Raw genomic sequence first — 26644 nt, 5'->3', positions numbered from 1 at the left:
TAACCCAGGCAGAGGAATCTTAATGGATGCTTTGGGTTTTGTAAAGGCACGGGTTAGAATGATCCTTAGGTAACCCATGCTTGTCATAAGAGGCGACTAACAGGATCAGGTGGTCAGGCTTGCTGACTTGGTTGACACATGCCATCGATTCCCACTTGCGCAGATTGATGCTCATGCTGTTGATCACTGGATTGTGTGGTCCAGACTCGATTATTTGCTGGAATATTGCTGAGTGTGGCATAAAACTAAACTCACTCACTTATTGGGTTTTGTAGGACAAATACAACCGGATGATGTCAACTCCTTAGGATTGTATATGAATGTGGAACCTTCATGGGCTCTGTGTTGTAATGTGGCTTTAGCGGCCTGTATTGGTCGTGTCTTATCATACACCAAAGATGGGGATCATTGCTCACAATATTGGTTGCTTGATTGTCTGGTTTGGACCTACTATAGTAGGCTGACACCATATAGCTGAAATATTGCGAGTGTGGTGTCAAATGAGAGGTGATTAAATGTCAAATGGTTACTGGTTTCACCAAAGTGGTAAGACTTTCATTACTTCAGGTTCACTTCCCATATTTAACTGACCCGTGAAGGTCTGGGTTAGAATATTGGTCTTCAGTAACCCATGCTTGTCGTAAAGAGGTGACTAACGGGATCGGGTGGTCAGGCTCGCTGACTTGGTTGACACATGTCATCAGTTCCCAATTGCGCAGATCGATGCTCATGCTGTTGATCTCTGGATTGTCATGTCCAGACTCGATTATTTACAGACCGCCACCATATGGCTGGAATATTGCTGAGTGCGGCGTAAAACTAAAATCACTCGCTCACTCCCATATTTAACTGACATGTCATGATATAACTGAAACACTGTTGGCAGCAGCATTAAAAAAAAATATTAACTCAAACCTCACCTTTTTTGTTATTATAGCTGAAATTCTTCCATATCTCATTACAGGATGAAGAGGTTGAAAGTGACAACTCCAAATCCAACTACACAATCGTATACCCTGCTCTGAAGGCACGGGGTGGTGACATGCGAACTGCAGAGGGACAGGCCCGTTTCCTCCAAGCCCTCCAAGCAGCCAAGCGGAAAGAGGCAGCTGAAGAGTTCCTACGAAAGGGCAACACCCCACAACGGTCACTAATGGTTCAGACCAACACTATCAACATACCCAAAGCACCTGAGCGTCCAGTATCCATTGAGGATCCAGTTAAGGGCATCATTATCCAGAACAATCGCAATAAGATGCAGCTTCTGGCTAAGACAGTGAACATTACTTCCCCGGTACAATGGACAACAGCAGAAGCCGACATCAGCTCCTGCAGAAGATCCTGAACTTGCAGCTCTCCCTATGCATAAACGAATCCAGGAGAGAGAAGCTCAGAAGGCCAAAAATAAACTTTCTGAGCCTAAAGCGGAACCTGTGACTGATTCCATATCCGTTGTGAGGAGACATGATGTGTCCCGTGTGTATACAGAACTGATTCAGAAAACTGCTAAGCATACCAGTCATAATAAATACAGTCAGGGGAAAACGCCTCCTGCAAACATTTCACCCAAAGTTGTGCACATCTCTTTGGATGACTTTAAAAGGTTGCAGTCTCAGAAGGCCAAAGTGATAGTTGTTCCTTCCGGGGAGAAGAACAAGGCTGGTACAGTGATACACCTCAGCACTGGTGGGATCAGGACGTCATCCAGCTCGCCAAATGCTAAGTCCTATATTGAAAACAACAAAGAAGAGCAGAAGGCATCGCCAGCTCAGGGTGTGGTGCCCACGAAAGATGTGAAAGTCCTGGAACATTCCTCTGATAAGATCACAGTTCTGAAGACCAGTCCTGTTGCAGAAACCCCTGAGAAAACGGAAATGGAAGAGAAGATTGATGAAACTCCAGATAGTGATCAGGTATCAGAACCTCCCCACAAAACAGTTGAAACTCCAAAGACAATCATGAAGACACCAAAGAAAACCGTGTTTCGCAAAAAGGTAGATGAGGAAGAAGATGCAGTAAAGGAAGAAGATGAAGATTCTGAATGTCCTGTTCCCAAAAAGAAAAGGAAGTCTGTGTCTTGGTCACAGAACCTCACAACAGAATCTCCATATGTTCCCTTGCCACAAGAAGCACAGACTCCAAGCCCAGCACGGTCTACCTGCTTGTATAAGGATGGCATTCATCGTCGAGTACCAAGGATGCATAAGAAAGTCGAGGAAACGGTGGTTTCCAAAGATGAAGAAATTGGATCTGAGAAAACTGTCATCAATGGAATGATAGTGTCAAAAAGTGCTTTGCAGTCTGCACCTGTTGTCAAGACATACAGTAAACAAGAACCAGAGAGAAAGCGAAGTTATGAGTCTGACTTTTTCGTCGAGGATGGTCCCCCAGAGAATCGGGAACCATCACCTCCAAAACTTACAAAGATTGAACAGAGTGATTGCGCTGTTATTGATCATTCTGAAGATGCTCCACCTGATATCTTTTCTGATCCTGAAATTGAAACCGTTTCAAGTGGCACTGATTTGACCAGTACCCCAAAACCTAGTACCTGTTTGTATACATACACCAAGGAAAAGAAGAAGAAACTCTTTCCAAAGGAAAAGGAGACAAGTGATGAGTCAACATGTGCTAAGGTTGTACGGAGAACAAAGCGATCTCCCCACACTGTTAGAACAACTCGAAGAGGTAGGGTGTCAACTCCAGTACGTGATGACATCGTTGACATCGTTGCAGAAATTCCTGAAGTGAATGAGACAAGGAGGCGAGGGAGACCCTCATCTTCTCTTGTGTGTTTTGCTGTACAAAAGAAAGATGATATTGATACAGAAAAGAAAGTCAAATTTACGAAGGTCTATCAAAGGAACAAGGAGAAGGATCCAGCAGAGATGGACAGTGATCAGTGTGATATGCAAGAGCCAGTGTTGGACTTGGTGTCAGAGGCCAACGTGGAAGACTTTGAGGAGGCAGTTAGCGATGATGTCGAGATGGTGGACATGGGGACTGTGGCACCTGCTGTTGATGATGTCTCCAGAAAGGATACAGCTGCTACAGAGGAACATGGTCAACCAGGAGAGGGTGTTGGAGAGGCTGCTTCTGGAGATAAGAATTTAGAAAAAGAAGGTGTAGAAACTTTAGAAGAAGAACCTGAAACAGTACAAGATGAACAAGCAGAAAAACAGGCAGAAAAAGAAGAGGAGGAGCAAAAGAGAGAAGAGCAAAAAGAAGAGGAAGAGGGAAAAGAAGAAGAAAAGGAGGAAAAAGAAGAGGAGATGCAGTCTGAAGAAGAAGATGAAGTTATCCAGTTAGAGGAAACTGCATGTAGTGGCACCCAGACAGTTCAATTTGCAGAAGTTGATGGAAAAGTTGTTCCTGTTGAGGAGGTTAAGGAGGAAAAGGAAGAAATATTGATTGATGAGACGGAGGGTGAAAAGGAGGACCAGACGAAGGAAGAATCATCTCAGTTAGGTCAAGGGCTTGGTAAAGTATGTCAGACAGAGGATGTAGGTCCTGATACTGCTGAAATTCAGCAGCAGGAATGTGAAGTTGTCCTGGAAGAGGCAGAGGTTAAGCCGCCAGAGCAGCAAGATGTTGAACATGAAGTTGAATCACAGCAACAAGATGCTGATGCTGAAGTTGAGTGTGTGGTTGAGCTAGGGCAGGATGCTGCTGAAATTCAAGATGAGCCCGAGATGCAAGAAGCTGAGGTTGAATTAAAAAATCAAGTTGAAGTTGAGCATGAGATGAAGCCAGAGAAGCAAGGTGCTGAAGTTGACCATGAGGTTAAGTCTGGGAAGCAAGATGCTGAAGTTGAACTTGTAGTTGAGCTAGAGCAGCAAGATGCTGAAGTTGACCATGAGGTTGAGCCTGGGAAGCAAGATGCTGAAGTTGAACTTGTAGTTGAGCTAGAGCAGCAAGATGCTGAAGTTGAACATGAGGTTGAGCCTGGGAAGCAAGATGCTGGAGTTGAACTTGTAGTTGAGCTAGAGCAGCAAGATGCTGAAGTTGAACATGAGGTTAAGTCTGGGAAGCAAGATGCTGAAGTTGAACTTGTAGTTGAGCTAGAGCAGCAAGATGCTGAAGTTGAACATGAGGTTAAGTCTGGGAAGCAAGATGCTGAAGTTGAACTTGTAGTTGAGCTAGAGCAGCAAGATGCTGAAGTTGAACATGAGGTTAAGTCTGGGAAGCAAGATGCTGAAGTTGAACTTGTAGTTGAGCCAAAGCAGCAAGACGCAGAAGTTGAGCATCAGGTTGAATTACAGAATCAAGTTGCTGAAGTTGAAGTTGATGTTGAATCAAAACAACAGGTTCCTGGAGTTGAACATGACATTGAATTACAGCAGCAGGTTGCTGAAGTTGAACTTGAGGTGCAGCCAGAACAGCAAGATGATAAAGTTGGAGATGAAGTTGAATCAGATCTTAGAGATGCTGATGTGCATATGAACCAGAAACATGCTGATCAGCCAGATGTGGCTGAAGCTGAAAGTAATAAGGACAGTGAGTCAAAAGTTGATGAATCTCATTTGGCTGAAGAGGAACCAATGGAACAGGAAGATGCTGAAGTAGAAGAGCAAGTAAAATCAGAACAAAAATATACTGAAGTTGAAAATGGTGTAAAATTAGATGTTGAAGATGTCAAAGTGGGAAACTATCTAGAAATGTCTGAAGTTCAAACAGATGAAGTCTGTATGGCCAAGGATGCAGCAAGGGACAAGCCAGAATCTGCAGAGAGAAGACTGTCAGATGAACTGAACTCTGAAAGACAGGAACTTAATACAACTGGAGTGGTAAAGATGGGTCAAACAGAAAGTCTGCAAACCTATGTTGACACACAGGTGAAGGCTACATCATCAATTCAACTTGATAACAAGAGCTCTGGCTCAAATGTAAAGACAGCTGCATCAACAACTGATGAGTCTTCTAACTTACATGCCAAAACAGATTCATCAAAAGATAGCAGGCCATCTGACTCTGATGCTAAAATGTCTCCATCAAGTGATTCCAAGTCATGTAATTTCGAGGTTAAGACACCTTCATCAAGTGAAAGAAAGTCTTCCGAATCTGATGTTAAGACACCTTCATCAAGTGACAGGAAGTCGTCTGACTCTGATGTTAAGACACCTTCATCAAGTGAAAGAAAGTCCTCTGACTCTGATGTTAAGACACCTTCATCAAGTGACAGGAAGTCGTCTGACTCAGATGTTAAAATGTCTCCATCAGGTGATAGGAAGTCCACCGACTCTGATATTAAGACACCTTCATCAAGTGAAAGAAAGTCCTCCGAATCTGATGTTAAGACACCTTCATCAAGTGACAGGAAGTCGTCTGACTCAGATGTTAAAATGTCTCCATCAGGTGATAGGAAGTCCTCCGACTCTGATATTAAGACACCTTCATCAAGTGAAAGAAAGTCCTCCAACACACATTCTAAAACATCTTCATCAAGTGACAGGAGGTCCTCTGATTCACACTCTAGGACAAGTTCTTCTTGTGACAGGAGGTCCCACGACTCACACTACAAGTCAAGCTCATCAAGAGACAGGAGGTCCTCCGATTCACATGCCAAGTCAAGCTCATCAAGCGATAGGAGGTCGTCTGGCTCACATAGCAGGTCCTCTTCATCAAGAGATAGCAAGTCCTCTCATTCACATCACAAGTCATCTTCATCAAGAGATAGCAAGTCCTCTGACTCGGATGCAAAGTCATCTTCATCAAGAGATAGCAAATCCTCTGACTCGCATTACAAGTCAAGCTCATCAAGAGATAGAAAATCCTCTGATTCACATAGCAAGTCAAGCTCTTCAAGAGATAGGAGGTCCTCGGACTCACATAGCAGATCATCTTCATCTAGAGATGGGAGATCCTCGGACTCACATAGTAGATCCTCCTCATCAAGAGATGGGAGGTCCTCGCACTCACATAGCAGATCATCTTCATCAAGAGATGGGAGGTCCTCTGACTCACATAGCAGATCATCTTCATCAAGAGATGGGAGGTCCTCGGACTCACGTAACCGGTCTCCTTCATCAAGAGATAGCAAGTCCTCAGATTCATATAGCAAGTCAACTTTATTGAGTGCCAGCAAGTCCTTGGAATCACAACAGACAACTCCATCAAATGATATCAAATCCACAGACTCTAATGTCAAGACAGCTTTACTCAAGGAAGGCCAAAGTGTAGAGGATTGCCAAACAGTTCCAAACCAAGATGTTGTAGTAGCGACTGAAGCCAAGGTAGAGAAACATCCTGTACAAGTGCAAACAACTGTTGTTGGATCATCCAAGGAACCAAAAGTGCCTCAAAGTGAACAAGTTACAGGGACTGAAACTGAGAAGAGGGGTGAAAGGAATTTGGAAGAGAAAGTGGCAACAGAAACAAGTGTTGAAGGTGATGTTGAAATGAGTGTGGTTGAAGTAGCTCAAGTTAAAATTCATAAGGTTGAGCAGGAGGAAGTTGCAGTTAGTCAGAGTGAGGTGACTGAAGTTGAAATGGAACAAGATGATGTGAATGCTGTTGAACGACAAGAGGCTGATGTTGCTAAAGTTGAAATGGATCAGGCTGAAGTGGACATGGATGTAACTGAAGGGGAAACTGAAAAAGGAAATGAAATAGCAGATGCAAATGTGGGGGTTGTAACTGGTGCTGAAACAAATGAGGTAAATGTATCTGAAACTCATCAGTTGAAAATCAGTGAAGAAAATGCATGTAAGACTGAAGCTGTTCATACAGAAGTAGCCGAAGCTGTTCACACGGAAGTAGCCGAAGCTGTTCACACAGAAGTAGCTGAAGCTGTTCACACGGAAGTAGCCGAAGCTGTTCACACAGAAGTAGCTGAAGCTGTCCACACAGAAGTAGCTGAAGCTGTTCACATGGAAGTAGCCGAAGCTGTTCACACGGATGTAACTGAAGCTGTTCACATAAAAGTAGCTGAAGCTGTTCACACAGAAGTAGCTGAAGCTGTTCACACGGAAGTAGCTGAAGCTGTTGACACGGAAGTAGCTGAAGCTGTTCACACAGAAGTAGCTGAAGCTGTTCACACGGATGTAACTGAAGCTGTTCACACGGAAGTGGCCAAAGCTGTTCACACGGATGTAACTGAAGCTGTTCACACAGAAGTAGCTGAAGCTGTTCACACAGAATTAGCTGAAGCTGTTCACTCAGAAGTAGCCGAAGCTGCTCACACAGAAGTAGCCAAAGCTGTTCACACGGAAGTAGCCGAAGCTGTTCACACAGAAGTAGCCGAAGCTGTTCACACAGAAGTAGCCAAAGCTGTTCACACAGTAGCCGAAGGTGTATACACAGAAGTAGCCGAAGGTGTTCGCACGGAAGTAGCTGAAGCTGATGGACTGAAAGGTGGAGCAGATCAGTCAAGCAATATAACAAACACAAGGAAAGACAATGTTGAAACTGAAGCCTCAGAAGATAAACTCAGAAAGTCTAGTGTTAATGAAGTTGATACAAAAACATTATCTGCGGCTGAAAGTGAAACTGAGGAAACAGATGTGGAAGTTCAGATTGCAAGAGAGACAATTGCTGACACCATAACACCAGAAGTTGTTGAAGATAAATTGGACAAACCCTTTGTTCCAAAAGTTGAAACAAATCAGATTGAAGTGGAATATGTTGAAACTGATGTTGTGGAAACAATTGAATGTGACGGGGAAACACCAGTCGCAGAAAATGTTAGTGAACCAGTTGAGGTGGTGTCTATGGAGGTTGAGGAAGAGTGTGTTGAGAGTGGTGATGCTGTGTGTGGTGAGTCTGAAGAATTCCGGAGTGAGGACATACAGGTTGTAGGAGAGGGATCAGAAGAAGTTGTTGAGGAGGTTGTTGAGGAGGTAGTGCTGGTAGTTGCTGACGGAGATTATGTTGAAACAAGAACTGAATGTTCTGCAGACAATGCACCTGCAGTAGGTGTCAGTGTTTCCAAGGAACCAATAAATTCCATGGAAACAGATGTGATGGACGTAGGTTCCTGTAACACAGTGACTGAGACCAAAACACATCCAACCACTATGTTGGAAACAGTGGGGCAACCCGCTGCTCAAGATGCAAAGACAAGTGATGAAATAATTCCAATGGATACTGACTGTGATGAAGACCCTGAGAGTAAGGATCAGGAAATTAGTGTTCAGATTATTGATGACAGTGTTAGTGCTGACGAAACTGGAAATTGTGATACTGTGAACATAGGCCCAACTGTTAGTGATTCTAAATCAAGAGACAGTTCAGAAATGGTGGAGGAAGTTGTTGAGGAACCCAAATCTGATGACCCTCCAGAACTGGACTGTAGTGGTCCTCCAGTGTTGGAAAGAATATCCCCCATAGACTATAAAGAAAGATCTGCTTCCCCTGATAGATTCCCTGCTGAGGGATGTCAAACAGGAGCTAACCAAATGATTTCCCACCATACAGTACATAACAGGTCGGTGAATGGGACAGAGTCGGACAGCAAGACATGCTCAGAATCAGACTCAAAGGAATTACCTGTGCTTAGTGAGCAACAAAAAGACGATTCAGGGGATTTTAAATCGCCATCCAGTGATCCAGTTAAAAAGTCCTGCAAGTCCCCAGTGTTCAGTACACCAAGTGAACTCCCAGTTTTACAAAAGCACAGCCCAACCAAACTTTCACACACAAAGAGCAGTTCGGGTAAGAGTTCGCCTGAAAATTCTTCTCCTAAAAGGTCTCCAACTTCCTCACCTCCTAAACAGGGTGTTGATAGAAATGTATTCAGTGAGTTTGCCTCCAATGTGAATTCCTCCGATTCCAAAACCAGTCCAACATCGTCACCCAGCAAAGGCTCACCAAATAGGCCTAATCTGCCAATAGGATTTGCAGCATCTCTCAGCAAATTAAAAGATATCGGGACCTTTAAATTGTCATCAAAATCAAAGGTAATAATGAAACACTGATTGGATCATGTTGATGCTTATGTTATATGCTACTCAAAATTAGTTAAGGAATACCAAACCTTTTCCTGTGACTATGGTTAGTTTAGCCTTTAGAAAAATCTGGTATTCTTTAGCTTCTGGTGAGTGGTGTATTGTAGAGGTGTCACTATTCACAAATGTATCAATGTTTCGCCTTCTGTGTATTATTACTTTTCTTAAATTTAAGCCTGGTTTCTCTCCAGTCATGATATTGGTAAGGCCGATGTAGGAAATAGGGTGTGAATTAGTCCTGTGCTGCTGATGCTTATTGTAAGAGGAGACAGAATAGACCAGGTAGTTGGACTTGGTGTCTTGGTTGATTGTGTGTCCTTGATGGCGTGAATCATTGCTCACAATATTGTGATGGAGCTTTGTTGTCAAGGGAGCATCGTCATTCCTTGATAACAGGAATCATTGCTCACAATATTGTGATGGAGCTTTGTTGTCAAGGGAGCATCGTCATTCCTTGATAACAGGAATCATTGCTCACAATATTGTGATGGAGCTTTGTTGTCAAGGGAGCATTGTCATTCCTTGATAACAGGAATCATTGCTCACAATATTGTCATGAAGCTTTGTTGTCAAGGGATTGTGTTGTCATTCCTTGATGACAGGAATCATTGCTCACAATATTGTGATGGAGCTTTGTTGTCAAGGGATTGTGTCATCATTCCTTGGTGACAGGAATCATTGCTCACAAAATTGTGATGGAGCTTTGTTGTCAAGGGAGCATCGTCATTCCTTGATAAGAGGAAACATTGCTCACAATATTGTGATGGAGCTGGTTGTCAAGGGATTGTGTCGTCATTCCATGATAACAGGAATCATTGCTTGCAATATTGTGATTGAGCTTTGTTGTCAAGGGTGTGTGTCGTCATTCCTTGATAACAGGAATCATTGCTCACAATATTGTGATGGAGCTTTGTTGTCAAGGGTGTGTGTCGTCATTCCTTGATAACAGGAATCATTGCTCAATATATTGTGATGAAACTTTGTTGTCAAGGGTGTGTGTCGTCATTCCTTGGTGTGAATCATTGCTCACAATATTGTGATGGAGCTTTGTTGTCAAGGGTGTGTGTCGTCATTCCTTGATAACAGGAATCATTGCTCACAATATTGTCATGAAGCTTTGTTGTCAAGGGTGTGTGTCGTCATTCCTTGATAACAGGAATCATTGCTCAATATATTGTGATGAAGCTTTGTTGTCAAGGGTGTGTGTCGTCATTCCTTGGTGTGAATCATTGCTCACAATATTGTGATGGAGCTTTGTTGTCAAGGGTGTGTGGTGTGTGTCGTCATTCCTTGATAACAGGAATCATTGCTCACAATATTGTCATGAAGCTTTGTTGTCAAGGGTGTGTGTTGTCATTCCTTGATAACAGGAATCATTGCTCAATATATTGTGATGAAGCTTTGTTGTCAAGGGTGTGTGTCGTCATTCCTTGGTGTGAATCATTGCTCACAATATTGTGATGGAGCTTTGTTGTCAAGGGTGTGTGTCGTCATTCCTTGATAACAGGAATCATTGCTCACAATATTGTGATGGAGCTTTGTTGTCAAGGGTGTGTGTCGTCCTCCCTTGATAACAGGAATCATTGCTCACAATATTGTGATGAAGCTTTGTTGTCAAGGGTGTGTGTCGTCATTCCTTGATAACAGGAATCATTGCTCAATATATTGTGATGGAGCTTTGTTGTCAAGGGTGTGTGTCGTCATTCCTTGATAACAGGAATCATTGCTCACAATATTGTGATAAAGCTTTGTTGTCAAAGGGGTGTGTCGTCATTCCTTGGTGTGAATCATTGCTCACAATATTGTGATGGAGCTTTGTTGTCAAGGGTGTGTGTCGTCATTCCATGATAACAGGAATCATTGCTCACAATATTGTCATGAAGCTTTATTGTCAAGGGTGTGTGTCGTCATTCTTGGATGGCAGGAATCATTGCTCACAAAACTGTGATGAAGCTTTGTTATTAAATACATGGACAAGTTCAAATTAGAGTTACTTCCCTTTACTTTAGCACCAACAGAAAGGGAAGTGACTGACTATCACATTGTCAGCAGCATTTTATTCCTTTATGATACATTGATTAATAGAATTATGAAGCCAAACAGTGTCTTAACATACAATTGCAAAGTAGAAATAGCCATAATAATCACCCCTAAAAGTCTTTATTTTTGAGTTTATCAAGCACATATTTTTTTGGAAAAAGGTTTAAGGAGCAACTTCACTTATTAACATGTCTATATTTTTCTATCAATTCAAGCAAATGTTTTGTGTAACTTTCAGACATCAGACGGTTCATCATCGGAGGGCAGCAGCTGAAAGACAAACCTCCATCTTTAGTCACAGATGAAGAAGCTCTGCATCTTTTGTAATAGTCACACCTGATTGGGCAGCATGCACATTTGGAATCATTTCATTGGACAACAGACAGCAGTGGGGGCTCACATCTTTGTCATGATTGACAGCATCTTCTGAGTGCATTCATCAACTGTGGCATGAAAACTGATTGTACATAATTTCATTTTAGTGCATCTGAGATACTGAATGAGAAAGACTTTGTGATAGGACTTGTGGTGTTTGACTACAAGAACCATTTTACGTTCATTAGCATCTGTCAGGTTTTATTATGTTCATATTTACCAGCGAGACTCACTTTCATACATCAATATCAGGCATGAAGATGTTCTTCGGGACTGATGCCATAATTCTACAGAAGTCCCTGTAATTGTTGTGGTTGTTTTTGGTTTTTTGTAAATAATCCCAAATTCATCCAAAGAGAGTGTATTTTGATAAACTGCTGTAGCAATCTCCTGTCTCTTCTTATTTTGAACCAGCAAACAATTCTGGATTGTCCCTCATAATGTTCAAACCTCAGATATTATCAGGGAGCTGATATTGTCCAGTAGCTGCAATTTGCTGTGCAGAGTTGCATCCCTTTAGCTTGATAGGAACCTATGATTAGACATGTATCACTGAAGGATTTTTCTCACATCAAGCTAACAAGCCTTGACAAAACTGAAATACAAGCTGGTCATTTGATGTAATACAAGTACTCCTTGTACAAATCTAGAACTTGAAGCTTACATTTCAACTGATATAGTCACCAGGTACAGTATACAATGTAAGATGTTATTTATGACGAAGAATCAGCTCTGTGATTTGATAAAAAATGATGCAATTTCATGTCAGGATTCATAAGTTGGACTGAGACAGTATCTTGGTAGATAATTCAAACTATGTCATCATTAAATGTTGAATGTATTTAGGATGTGATGTTGGGACTTTATGTAATGCAAGTATACAGTATCAGGCTTCCTCTAGTGACACACATACTTGGATTCACAGTGTAACTTGGAATGTACGAAGCTTGTGTCAGTGTGCACAGTAGGTGGAGCAAATTGTAAATGTCAGTTATTTTTCACATAATTTGTGAATTGACCATGTTTGCCGTCCTGAAGTGTTGTATAAACATATGACATGAAATGTTATCGTTGTTTCGAATGTGTTGCTGTTCCGTTATGATGGTGTATCCAGTTAGCAGATCATTTTGTTTGGTTTTCGTTAAAGAGGTGGGGTTTGCAGTTCCTTGGGCACTGTAACTATCGCCATAAGTATTAAAATTGACTATTTATCTTTATGCATGCATACCCCAAATTATTGTATTTAAATACTAATAACAGGGCTTTTGCAGCTGTCCTCCAAGTTAATTTTGTAAGCATTAATATCTGTTAGGCCACAAGAAATTAATTTTCAGATTTTCATCCTATTGCCTTAACCCCAAACATTCACCTCCATTCAGATGAGGAAAATCACTACCTGTGTTCACTTCTTTCATTACTTGATCAACCTTCCATTCTGGGTTCAAATCCTGGTTTCCCAGGATTGTGTTTCGAGGTTTGTTGGGTTCAGTTAAGTGGTTAACATCTAAGACCTGCATCTCTTCAGGGGCAGTGGGGTAGCCTAGTGGTTAAAGCATTCGCTTGTCAATCGGAAGCCCTAGGTTCGATTCCAAGGTTCGGTACAATGTGAGAAGCCCATTCCTGGTGTCCCACGCCGTGATATTGCTGGAACATTGCTAAAGTGGCATAAAACCCAACTCACTCACTCACTCAGGCTTTTCCCTGACATCAAGCTGTTACACAGTGAAACAAATTGAATATTGTCCAAAGCTGATGTAAACGGAACCCACTTCGTTGATTGATGAATACCCCATATTCATCACACTATAAGTTTTCAATTTACATGAATTACATTTTTGTACAGTTAACGTTCCCAGATGTATTGAGGAGTTTGTCACATCGAAAGTACAATATTTGGATGAAAATCTCATTATTTCATGTGGCCTAATACATTCATTACTGTAAACTAGCACATTCAGTGGCAACAAGATGTTCATGACGATCATTCAAACAAGGCTCTCTATCTTTGTTGCAGACATAACAGCTTGTAATGGATGACGTGATTTATAGTCTTTTCGGATCATACATTGGCTTTTTACCTGAAACTTGCAGTTTCAGTGATGCTCTTGCTAAATTTGTAAAAAGTACTGTTTATATAATATTGGTGAAGATGCCATTGAAGCTGTTTGAATTGTGACCACAGTATCTGCCAGTACCTCAAATTTGTTATCAAGCACCTGTTGGTGACCAGAAGTCACTACACAGACTTGATTTATCAGGGATGTATGACAGCTTGTACGATCGATCACAATTGCAACATTTCATTTTTAAAACACTAAGACATTTCTGTGGCTAGTTTCTCATATTTCTGAGAACCTCTTGTTAAGCTGTGATCATGAATAAGGCTTTCTAGGATAGATGGTTGACAATTATTTTCTCTTTTTATGTTCCCCTGCTTAAGCATTGTTCAATATAACCGCTATCCAGCAGTTATTTTGTGTAAATGTTCAGGTTCAGTCAGTATTTATTGACCCATAATTGTTGCTGATGTGCAAGTGCTAAATGATCTGAAAGGTTAGATCTCAAACTTAGATTTGTGTTTTTTATCATTTATGGGAACACATTGCTAGCATATAACATGTATGTGTGCAGGGACAGTTGTTTATGTTAGAATATTGGGATAATCTATACTTTCCAAAAATTTACTTTATGTACAGAATTAAATACTTTTGGATAAATATTACCATGGTTTCTAACAATTTTATAGAAGTATTATATACTGCTGGAAAGTGGTTTTTTTAATTCAGAGTTGATCCTTAAAATGAAGGTTTTTGATGTTTTAGATGTGTATGAAATATGTTTTTTGCACTTAATGCAGTTTAAGCTGTTTTCATAATGTAATCTGTGGTATCTGAAAGTCCTTACCAGAATCAGTAGGAAAGATATGGCTTCATTGAACACTGTTCAGGGCACTTCTAAGATTTTGATGTTAAGTTCACAGGAGTTCTTTGTTGTACTTTGTCACTGAAAGGAATCAGTGTATGAATTTCAATAAAATATTCATGACTTGTATGATGATCAAATCATGTACATTATCATTTAATTATGATTTTTTTATCATGTTCATATTTTTTTTTAAATTTGTTGGATTTTTTTTGTCTCACATTATCACAGGGACACAATAACAGTTAATAGAGTAAATCATAGAGTAAATCAGGGCCATATTCAGAAACCTGTGATCGTGGGTTTGAACTCAAGTTTGTCCTGGTTAGGATGCTTGGTTTGTTGGCACCAAGCATGTTCTCATGGGCTTTACTGAAGAGAACAATGTCTGAGACCGGCATCACTTCAGGGTTTCAATGCCCATCAAGCTGGTGCTCTGATATAACTGAAATGTGGGGTAGCCTAGTGCTTAAAGCGTTCGCTGAAGACCCGGGTTCGATTCCCTCTATGGGTACAATGTATGAAGCCCATTTGTGGTGTCCCCTGCTGTGATATTGCTGGAATATTGCTAAAAGTGGCGTAAAACCCAAATCACTCACTGACTAAAATGCTGTGAACAGCTGCATGTCACACCTCAGCAACCTGCACCAGCCGTAAGAGGCAACAGGATGGATTGGGTGGTCAGGGTTGGGACTTGGTTGAATGCATGTCATCATTTTCCGATGAAGTGCAATGTTGCTCATAATATCCATCGCTGGTTCATATTCAGATTTTGCAGGCTGCTAAAATATAGCTGGAATATTGCTGAGTGCAGCTTGAAACAAACAGAACATTCAAACCAAGCATTTAGTTGCAATTAATTAAACTTTGCTGGCTCAGTTCAGTGATTGGGCAGTTCTTGTTAATATGCATTGATCATCATCATTATCATCATCATCTGGCATAGTTCTGTATTGCACTGTGTGAACTGTACGCACCGGACGCCCTTCACGAGAGCAATAGATGAAGCTGTGTTTTGTATTACATTTCATCCAGTTATATATATATGTGTGATCGTGATTGTCATAGCTGTACATAAATCTAGCTATCCAGTGAATTGAGCTTTCATAAGCCATACAAAGTATCAATAAAACCCAAATTGTGTAAAATGAATGTGCGTTTTGTTATATGATTCAACTACTGTCACGCCTAACCAGAAACATTCGCTATAGTAACATCTAGTGTTGGGAATTGGTTGAAATATCACAATTGATGATTGGTTCATTACCAACGAGCAATCATCGAAATACATTGGTTAGCGTCATTTTTCAGATTTTCCTATTCAGGTTGTTATTGCTGTTGTTTTTTAGAAACTGCAAATTGCATTTGAATTTGCAAACTTTACATCCGAGGTAAAATGACGCAACTTGCTACTTTAAAGTGATGACTAATATATCATGGACATAAACCTCCTGGAGACTTTAAGAAATATTCAGTCATGACTAAGAATTCTAAGTTGCTAAGAATTAAACACATTTTCAGGCGGACAGCTTCTAAGATATGTTCCATCGTTAAGTGTTTCAAACTATAAAATAGTAGTTCCAAATTCGTTGTGTTTGATTACAAGAAAATGTGATCCGATTGCTTGGTCGTTGGGTCACTGCAACCAATCTTTGAATATTTCAGTAATTGGAACACCACAAGCAACACCCTGACTCATTAACATCAGAGATTAGTTCTTGCTACAGCTACATGTAAACACATTGAAAGGAATAACAAAAAAGATATTTGCAAAAAATGCAGTCCCAAAAGTTAGGTTGACAGACTATAGGTATGATCATTATTAAAACAGAATAATCAAACATTCAAGGCTCGGGTCCCATGTTCATTGTGACTCAGATTGTCAACATCGACATTTACAAGATTTCCAGACCATGTGATATGTTGAGAAAAAAACTTGCAAGCATGATAATCTTCATATTTAACTGAAACCATCATGTTTAAAATTAAACTGTCAACAAGCGTTTGGACCTCTGGATTCAAGGGCAGATTTGGTCCCAAGTAGAACTTGTCAGGTACATATACAACTGGATGTGACCACTAACATAGACGAGTGCTGAACTGGCGGTTACGTTCTGTGACCTTCCTTCATTCCTTAATGTGGAACCCTATTGTGGTTTGGAGTTCGTACCCCTGCAATGATTGTAAGCTGCGACTTGATGGGACAGGTAATTACAGTCCATTCAATTTCATTTGAGACCGAGAATTGCATTTTTCGCTATTTTTTACAAGGGGGTACCACTGGCTGGTTGAACAGCCAGGTAATCAATAAGCGTGTTGTGAAATTGAAATTTCACAGGTCCAACTCGCACACCTGGCTGTTCTACCAGCAAGAGGTCCCCCCTTGTAAAAAATAGCAAAAAGTGACAACAAAATAATGAATGTTTGTTAAACAATTTTTTTTATTCAGGTGTCCAAAATTATGAGACAAATCATCAGAGTTGGTCTGTTGATTTCATGTGACGAAATTTGGTTTTGTTTTAGTGATAGTGAGCAATACATCTGTCTCAAATGAAATCAAATGGACTGTAAACAAGGTGACTTACTTGATAGCATACCTTTATATCTTGATAAGGCCAGACCAATTTTATTTCTTGTTTTACAGATTTTTGTCCTCAGAAAACCTAAAGGCAGGAGGGAAAAAAATAAAAATCACTAGTCAAAATAATTTTCCTTTTAAAGGTCACATGCAACGTAAAACTCAACTTTGCAGATTCTGATACCTTTCGGTATGGACTTACCGAAACAAATCGTCAAAAATGCAAATTCAACTTATAAAGTTGAAAAATAACGCGATGAAAAAACCCGCGCGAAATCGGAGTTCAAACGTTTCACTAAATTTCCCTAGACTTTTCTGGGGAAAACGGGTTTCAACAGCTGGGCTGCGCTCATAGCATGTGCGCAGTGAAATAGGTTCGCGCAGCTTGGAAGCGGGTTGTCCGGTGATTACTTGGTGAAGGCTTTGGTGTGAGCTATTTTTCTAATGTTTTGTTGATATCTCACAGGCGCGAGCTTTTTATATGTTATGACAGTAAATTAACTGTTTATATAATTTCATTTGTCTATTTCACCACACGTTCTTCTTACCGAGTCACTTTCTCAGTTAGATACTTAAAAGCAATGTCGGGGCGGTGGGGTAGCCTAGTGGTTAAAGCGTTGGCTCGTCACACCGAGGACCCGGGTTCGAATCCCCACATGGGCACATTGTGTGAAGCCCATTACTGGTGTCCCCCGCCGTGATATTGCTGGAATATTGCTAAAAGCGGCGTAAAACCATACTCACTCACTCACTAAAAGCAATGTCATTATTTAGCGTTGACAGAATTTCTAACTGTGATATAGATATGTCGTTGTCACAGACAAAACTCAATGTCTTGTTTTATTGACACCTGTGTGTCTGCCTGCCTGTCTGCTAATGACAATATTCAATACACAGCTGCTATCACTGACCACATGTAATTTGAACTTAACACCAATCAGGCTATACACCATAAACAAAATGCATTGATTTATGGCCCCGAGTTCGGCCTCTGTCACATTATGTAATTACACAGACAGGCAGGTGTGATGTTATACTGTCTGTTGATTGCAAAATGTTATACACAAAAAATGAGCATGTATTTACAAAACCCAACATCTCTATACACACAATGAGCATCTGCAAATGAACAAGCCGTTACACTTGAGTGCACACCCACCCGCTCTGACTGGGTTCGGTATCCCGGCTGCTTCGTTTCTTGGGAAGTAAACCCAAGTACACAATATTGCACTTTTGATTTGCGATTGTACGCTTATAATTTTGTTTATGTTTTTTCATAACCAGCAATGTATATTATATGTCATGAATAAGTGATAATTGTGTTTTAATTATGTTTGATTTTTTGGTTGCATGTGACCTTTAAATACTAAAAGTATTTTATTTTTGGCAATTTATGAAGTTTATATGGTGAAAAAAACAATAAAAAAAAATGTTTTCTGTAAGTTTACATTTCTGGCCAATATAAACATGAGGATTTTATTTTTTGAGCGGGGAAAATTAATAAAAAAATTGTTTCTTATTCTTGAAAAAATACGACCGCGGATCCATAAAACAAGAAATATAATTGGTCTGGCCTAATGTGAATTGTTATCAGTCACTCATATCAGTCACTGGATTGACTTGTCCTGACTTGATCATCTATAGGCCACCATCATTTCACTTTAATGTGCAAAGTGGGGCACCATCATTTCACTTTAATATGCAAAGTGGGGCATTAAAAACACACACAGCCGATTTGATGAGGTTGTTACACGACTAAAATCCGCTGTAATCCACTCACCCGTTGCCTTACAACTGACAACCCCACTTACCACCAAGTATTCTATGTCCACTGTAAGATCAAAGGCACCACCCCTTTGCATAAGCTGTAATGATCAGGGGTTAAATCATTTCTCCATACAAGGACACATAATGCCAACACATGCTTTGATTCCATTATTCTATTTACCTTAATGGAGGAGAAGCACTTTAACTATTTTATGTGAGGGCTCCTGTACTGAAGGTCAAATCTGAATCCGCAAGCAGGGCACGCATTACCACTACAACATACATGATGTTAAAGGACTTGACACAAAGAATCAGCAATAATTTGGTGTCTTTTCAATCAGCCTGAACTTGGATAACCATCTACTTTTGTGCAGTGTTCAACAAAGATTTCAGACCTGCCACCATACACTACGGCCTTTTGAAAATGTGATTTGCCTCTGTACCGAGGCCCATTCCATGAGTGAGTGAGTTTAGTTTTATGCCTCACTCAGCAATATTCCAGCTATATGGCAGCGGTCTTTAAATAATCGAGTCTGAACCAAAAAATCCAGTGATCAACGGCATGAACATTGATCTATGCAAATGGGATACAGTGACGTGTTAACCAAGTCAGCGAGCCTGACCACCCGACCCCTTTGCATGGGTTGCTGAAGATCAATTCTAACCCAGATCTTCACAGGTCCCGTTCCGTGAAGCGATCATAGTGCTACAAGTGTCATAAGTCTATGTTGAAGCGGTAAAGTCATCTTGGCAATAAGATCACTTTCTATGCTAGGCCCCAGGGCACAGTTGCACATATCTTTGCGCTAAGACCATCTGAAGTTTATGTTCGAGGGTGGGCTTTATGATCATCTTTGTGCATGTAGGTCCAGAGCATAAAGATGTTTTTGTTAAAACTGGCTTCAATCTATTCCGATAAACTCCAATCATGCTGCTTGCTGGCAATCAACTTGATAATTCATCATGAAGGTTATGGTAATAGTGAGTGAGTGAGTTTGGTTTTACGCTGCTTGTAGCAATATACTAGCAATATCACGGCGGGGGACACCAGAAATGGGCTTCACACATTGTACCAATGTGGGGAATCGAACCTGGGTTTTCGGCGTGATGAGCGAACGCTTTAACCACCCCACCGCCCCTTATGATAATAGATTACTCACTTGACATCATACTGGCATGGTCTTTGCTAAAATTTACTTTGTTCATGTAAGAATGAGTTGGAGTCATCAGAATAGGGAACAAATATTTCAATTACATGAACTGAATATACAGCTGGAAAAAAGTTAAGCTCCATCCCTCCTCATTTCCACATGTCCCAGTTGTCAATGGATGTTTTGGAAATAATTTTACATTGGACATTGATCTCATTCAATTAGGGTCTGAGATACCTGTTTGTTTTAAACCACACAATGCTCCAGCTACATGGAGTGAGTGAGTGAGTTGGGTTTCAAGCCACTTTTAGTAATATTCCAGCAATATCGTGGCAGGGGACACCAGAAATGGGCTTCACACATTGTACCCATGTGGGGAATAGAACCATGGTCTTTGGTGTGACGATTGAACGCTTTAACCACGAAGCTACCACACTATCCTGGAAGTCTGTAAATACCAGACAGTCCAGTGACTGACATCATGAGCATCAAACTACACAACTGGGAAATGAATCACATCACCATGACTGACCATCCATTCCATTTAGTGGTTCTCATGACAGTGAGTGAGTTTAGTTTTACGCCACACTCAGCAATATTCCAGCTATATGGCAGCGGTCTGTAAATAATCAAGTCTGGACCAAACAATCCAGTGATCAACAACATGAGCATCGACCTGTGTCTGACAGAAGTAGTACACCCAGTCATCTTAGTCTCCTCTACTTGTCCACATCACCAGTTTGAAGGACATCACGATTCACCAACACATTGGCACATCAGTCACATTCTCAGACAATATGATGCACATTTTTCCATATCAATTCATCGTCACATCATTTCAGCCAGGCAATGCCCAAACGGGCACTGGAATGACTATTTGGGCAAAATGGGTCCTACCTACATTTTGATAAACAATTTATCATTATTAATTATTGCTATATCCACATGGTACATGGTTTTAAGACATAAATTCTGCTCGTGTTTTCCTCACTGGCAATAGCATTTAGTCTTCTTCCAGTTTTACCGGAATGAAACGGATTGGTTGGTTGGTTTGTTGTTTAACGCCACACTCAGCAATATTCCAGCTATATGGTTGGGTCTGTAAATAATTGAGTCTGGACCAGACAATCCAGTGATAACGTCATGAGCATTGATCTACGCAAATGTGATACAATGATGCCAACCAAGTTAGCGAGCCTGACCACCCGATCCCGTTAGTTGCCTCTTATAACATCGATTGAAATTAGATGCATTACTTTTAAATATGAGACCAGATATTTTCATGTCTTTTTATGCCCTATGAAAAATAAAAATTCATGCAAAGTTTTCATGAATTATCATGATCCATGTCATATTGTGAACACGGTATTGGTGGATAATCCTTTTTAATTATCGATGCTCATGCTGTTGATCACTGGATTGTCTGGTCCAGACTTAATTATTTACAGACTGATGCCATATAGCTGGAATATTGCTGAGTGCGACGTAAAACTAAACTCACTTTAAAATTAGAAAATAGAACTGAAACCTGTTGAAACAAGGACATGATCTTTTGCAAAATCTTTCCTACCTAGGAACTCATACCAAAAGATATTAAATCAATACAATCCTTCAGTAGCTTTACAGAAAAGATCATCCCAAAATTTAGGCGTAAAGTTGCTTTTGCTTAAAGTTTTTGAAATAGAATCTGTCAAGTAATGCATCCCTGTCTGAGATTAGTTTACAGCGACCTAAATTCACATGAAACCAATAGATTCTTTTCAAATGGCCCATCATGCTAGTGTGGGGTTACTTGTGAAAATACCCTTCATTAAATATTTGTGTGTCTAAATTACATTATTGCTTAACGGGTGTAGTATTGAATTAGTATCTGACGTTAGCCAGTATTTCAATATATTTGTGTGTTTGTTTGTTGCTTAACATGGCACTCAGCAATATTCCAGTTAAATGGCGGCAACTTATGTAAATAATTGAGTGTGGACCAGACAATCCAGTGATCAACAGCATAACCGTCTGTCTTTGTGTATGTCGTGTAATACACTTACATGTCTTTGTATTGGAACAGCCTTAACATGAAACTGTGTCTTTCAGTACGGAATTAATGTTTTTATAGCAGATTATGTGAGTCATAAAGGTGTTGTATGGTGTTTTTTACCAACTTTTCAATATGTTGGACTCGAAGATATTTAGGGAATTAAACATATGCATCACATAGCAACCATTTCTCAGCCAAGTGAACATATCCTGAACTATTTTTTTTCCGTTTATATAGGTAGAAGAAATTATGCAATGTTAACGCAAAACGTTCGTGTTTTCCGTGTATAAACATCTAGCAGGAGAAGTCCGTCTGGCTTAAAATCCCGTTTAGCTGAAATGCTTCATTGTCGGACTTGGTGCCGCGGATTGGTTGAAAAATTATATTGAAACGGAATAAAACCATGTCCGCTAAATCAGACACCTTGCGTCGACTTGCATAAAAGCTCTGCAGTCCATCTATTCGGAGCCATCAGTCAGCTCTTTGAAATATTTTACCAACATTGATCGGTCGAACTAGTTTAGAGTGACTTCCCTTAGCTTTCCTAGTGACCGGTTCTGACACAAGAGGGCGCATGCAAGCACTTTGATGATTCATTTGCGGGAACATTTGGCATCGGTAAGGCCTGCTGTCACTGGAACAATTGGCGTATTCTTTGTTATTTGCTTGGAAATCCACGGATTAATGAAGCAGTTGCAATAGAACGCCCCAACCAGGTGACAAGAGCGCGGTTTCTTGGAGTAAGCAGTCTTTGATTGTACCGACATAGGAACCGCATCCCCATCAGTTGATGGCCGGTCCTTGTGTATTGATTCTCATGCTAAATGCACTGGCAGCAAGTCGGCTGTAGAGGAAAATATATGCAGAACCAATACAGATGAGTCTCTGATAGAAGGTAGCACGTTTGGATTATACGATGTCGCATTCACACAAAGATGAACTTTATGTGGGACCATATCGACTGGAAAAGACCCTCGGAAAAGGCCAAACAGGTAGGAACAGCGATAATCGCACTTATTGATATTTCAGTCATGTTTCATTCATGACCATCGATTTATTGGTTGCACGAATGACAACAAGAGGAGAGCTGACACTGTTGCTCACAGCGTCAGAAGAACCCCTGACCTAGCCTTTACCTCTGGCCTGGCAAGCACGGTTCAACTGAACCCCTGTAATTGACATGCATGTGTTTGGTAACTTGATCTTCTCGGCTAACATCTGTGCGCCTGCAAATGCCAGCTGAGAGATTTGAAACTCACAGATCGTAAAACACACAGAAAAATTATTTACTGTTTCTGCCATTCAAAGGAAAAAACCCACAAAAAACAAAGACAAGCTCAAAACAATGTGCAAAAATGACACGCCCACTTTTTGAGATACAAACAAACAAATTATTTGTTTCAGTTATTTCCCTTATTTCAAGGCAGAATTATTTGTTGGCCTCTTAGTAAATATTAATTGTGTAAGTAGGGTAAATTATTGCTTAAAATATTTATGAATGTCATGCAATTGTTCTAACTGAGCTTTGTTCATATGTCAGTGATGATCATCAATAAACAATGGACAGCCCTCATCGATTATGTGATATACTCCCATTGCTCGTTAACGAGGGACCAAATAAACAGGGTGCTTAACGAGCTCAAGCACAGCATGATTATGTTGCTGCTAATCATCATAATTATGTAAATGTGTGTGCTCTGTTTAGGATTTCACCCTTTAGAGAAAGAAATTTGTTTGTACTGTCTGTGATTTTAAAGTCATCAATATGATGAGATGATGTGTGATATGTATATGATAAGATTAATAAATCTGCTTGGTTCACCTAATCGTGATATTGGTGGGTCTTTGATGAATGTGTTAATTGAAATATTTTCATGAAAAGTTTGAATATGCTTTTTTAATTGATGTAACATATATTTTGATTTGCTTCTAAATGATGAATCTGTTTGTTTATGTACTATTTTTAGAATATTCATGATCCCTTCGTGAGTTTTTTGTATAACTCATACATTAGAAATTTGTTCTAACATCCAAGGTATGCAATTTCCATTTTAACATATAGGATATATCATATGTATGACTTAATGCCAAAAATGTTATTTTGTTATGGCTTTGACTGACATAACATTGTGTCGATCCATTATGCGTGAAAGGAAACACAGATGTGACCATACACACATAATATTTTGTGCTCTTTTATCCCACTTACACCCTTGTAATCACTTTCCTGGACAACCATTTTAAATGTCAAGGATATTCTTGGAAGGAATTATCCAATGATAAACTGTTGTAAGATTTGGCTCAGCCAGGGATTACTTTGAGGGATGTGCTACAGTTGGTCCATATGAGAAGAACACGAAGTGTCTTCTATTAACACTTCTGGTAAGACATGAATATGCTGGTTGAACAGTAATCAATAAGAAATGGATTTCTTCTTGAACATAACCAGGCATGAGTGCTGATGCCGCCTGTGTAAAATATTTCCATAGCGATAGTCTGACCAAATCAATGAGCATTGTTTGTGTATGTCTTGAAAATAACAATATAAAGCTGAGGAAAAATGCTTTGCCTGATCTTATTCTGGCACCGTTAAGTGATGGTCCAGTTATATAATTGATGACGGTTTGGATACCTATGATGATTTGGGGTCAGGGATTTATTTAGGATTCCAAACTACATGTCCCAAATTGGGAAAAGATTCTCTCTTTTTATAATTTCAGAGCAGTTTTAAAAGTGAACAATGAAATAATGTAAAATAAACATGGTGGCCTTATTTTCTTCATTGGTCCAGTGCATTGAAATATAATTCATTTATTATAACATTTTTAACATTGGAAAACTGCAAAGTTCTTAATTCTAATTAAGAATGTATGTAATCATGAGCTTATGATCCTCCAACCTTCTTCAGGTTGAGATTAACTGAATCCGAGATGTTCATTTGAGAATTTGTCTGATATTTGCACCAGATTTTGGACTGAATATCACTATCTGGAATCTTTGAATGTATTGATTCATAAAGATGTTTGGGTGTGCCCTGGAGTACCAGTCAGAATATCTTTGACCTTTCTTCAAAGTTGGGAATGTCATTTTCCCATCGGCTAAATAACGAACATTTATTCATTAAACATCTTCGTCATTTCTCAAGTGTTCAAAAGCATGTTAACCACCATTCATTATTATGGTCAATGCCACAAGACCTTTTGTTTTAAAAATAGAATTAATAAGTGCGCTCATCAGGCACAGGAGTCTTTTTTCAGCTGTGTCAATACTGTCATGAGCTTGATTCTAAGAAATTCTTGATCCAATGTTAAGCATGAAATCTTTATTCCAAATGTTGAACCATTCTGCAAATCTGCAGGTAATCATATGTACTTATTAACATGACTGGTATGCACGCTTCATCTTCTTTCAAGGAATTATATTGAAAGAATTTCAATTCATGAAATGTTATTTGATATTGTAAACTAATTGTGTTTTGCTAGTAGTTGTGAACTGATTATTGCCAAAAGAATGATCAAATGGAAAAACAACAACAAATAGCAAACAAATTGTAGAGGAGAGGGATAAAACAGCATGGCATAGCACGAAAATAGTTAGGGAAACAGGTGTAGAGGAGAAGCATGTATAAGTGTGGGAAACACATGTGCCCATTGTAGGGTTGTGCAGTCAGCTGGTGCATGGCTGTGGTGGAGTTGTTTACTGTTATGTTGGAAAATTTCTTTGATGGGGGAAAAAACAAAATGAAATTAAGTGTCATCAAATAGCTGATTTTGTAGGCAAAAGAGTTGACTAACTCTTAGTCTCTGAATATGTATAAGTTTGAAAGTAACAAATAATCCCATTTATTTTGAAAAAGAGCCTATGTGAGATGTGAGATTCAGAGCCTGAGGGAACCTAGGCTTGCTTCATATTAGGCTTTAGCATTGCAGGGAGGGCTAGACTGTAGGGACAATAATGTGGTTCAGGTACTTAGAGACAGACTAGCAAAAGAGCAGAAGCCATAGAAATATGTAGTTAGTCTCATTATCATTGTGAATCTTCTAGACAGGATAGAATTTGTAACATAAAACCCACTCAAATACTAGTATACATATCTGTATTCAGGAACCAGGAATTGATCTTGGATTAAAAACTTCATACCCTTAATCTGCTAGAAAAAACACACATGTTTTTATATTTAGATTTGAAAGTTCTTGTAACATAATGTACATAAATTGATGCTCCCTACATAGAAGCAGTGATTTCTCCCTAGCATGTAACATGGCGCAAAACATACACAAGTGAATATTTGTCACTCTTGACGCTGTCTGTCATTGCTTCTTGGACGCAGAGAAATACAGCTATTGCCAAATAGTTCTTAAATGTTAATACTAAAAGGAGGTATTTTAATCTTACATTAGTTTAAACTTCAGCACTTTCACTTCTTTGATTCTTTTCATTTTCTTTGACATTGGTTATCATTGGTTACTAGAAATATCATAAATTAGAATATTTATGTAATTTTGGACCGTGCACTGACATTGGTTGCAGACTTGGGGCTGAATGTCGGCCTTTGTGCATGTTTCCATAAATACTGTTTGTGAACCCAAAATACCTGATCGTGAACACTGGCTTTGGAACCAGTGCCAAGTTTTGGACTGATATCAGAGGATGGATTAGACCCCCAGTCATTGATGGGTTGGGTGTTGAAGTATGTCCTAAACGGTACCTGAGCCTCGGAAACTGATGCGTCAGTCCTTAACCTGATTTCTAGTTAGGGATAAACCTCTGAAATTGGGACCGATTATGAACACTATCTGTCAATAAATCATCAATAACCTATCAACAAAGA

At 39.8% G+C, this 26644-nt stretch overlaps 2 protein-coding genes across 8 annotated transcripts in view; both read left to right on the top strand.

Annotated features, from left to right (window-relative positions):
- The first annotated feature begins 1160 nt into the window (after positions 1-1160).
- On the top strand, positions 1161-26154 carry LOC124286765. Of its 7 annotated transcripts, none has more exons than XR_006901110.1 (3): positions 1161-8897; positions 11224-12138; positions 26144-26154. XR_006901110.1 is itself a non-coding variant. In XM_046723198.1 (3 exons), the coding sequence occupies exons 1-3, from the start codon at positions 1362-1364 to the stop codon at positions 11257-11259; spliced, it is 7539 nt and encodes a 2512-aa protein (XP_046579154.1). In that variant the 5' UTR covers positions 1161-1361; the 3' UTR covers positions 11260-15434. The 7 variants fall into 7 exon arrangements, 6 of the variants coding, with proteins under 6 accessions (XP_046579154.1, XP_046579155.1, XP_046579157.1 ...); XM_046723198.1 differs by lacking the exon at positions 26144-26154 and having other exon boundaries at positions 1161-3661; positions 3695-8897; positions 11224-15434; XM_046723199.1 differs by lacking the exon at positions 26144-26154 and having other exon boundaries at positions 1161-3821; positions 3861-8897; positions 11224-15434.
- Positions 22391-26644, top strand: part of LOC124286766 (serine/threonine-protein kinase BRSK2-like) — a 159680-nt gene continuing 155426 nt past the window's right edge. The window contains 1 exon segment of the mRNA XM_046723203.1: positions 22391-22805. Coding sequence (XP_046579159.1) covers positions 22730-22805 — 76 coding nt within the window. The 5' untranslated portion in view covers positions 22391-22729.

The sequence above is a fragment of the Haliotis rubra genome, unplaced genomic scaffold (genome assembly GCF_003918875.1).
Source record: "Haliotis rubra isolate DU_JTF1 unplaced genomic scaffold, ASM391887v1 Scf390, whole genome shotgun sequence".
NCBI lineage: Eukaryota > Metazoa > Mollusca > Gastropoda > Lepetellida > Haliotidae > Haliotis > Haliotis rubra.
Note: the sequence above shows the minus strand (reverse complement) of the source record. Positions and strands in the feature narration are given on the sequence as shown.

Coding starts and splice junctions, on each gene's coding strand:
- LOC124286765 (XM_046723197.1), top strand. CDS start 1,362: ATGCATAAACGAATCCAGGAGAGAGAAGCTCAGAAGGCCAAAAATAAA. Junction 8,898..11,223: donor AATTGTCATCAAAATCAAAG/GTAATAATGAAA, acceptor TGTAACTTTCAG/ACATCAGACGGTTCATCATC.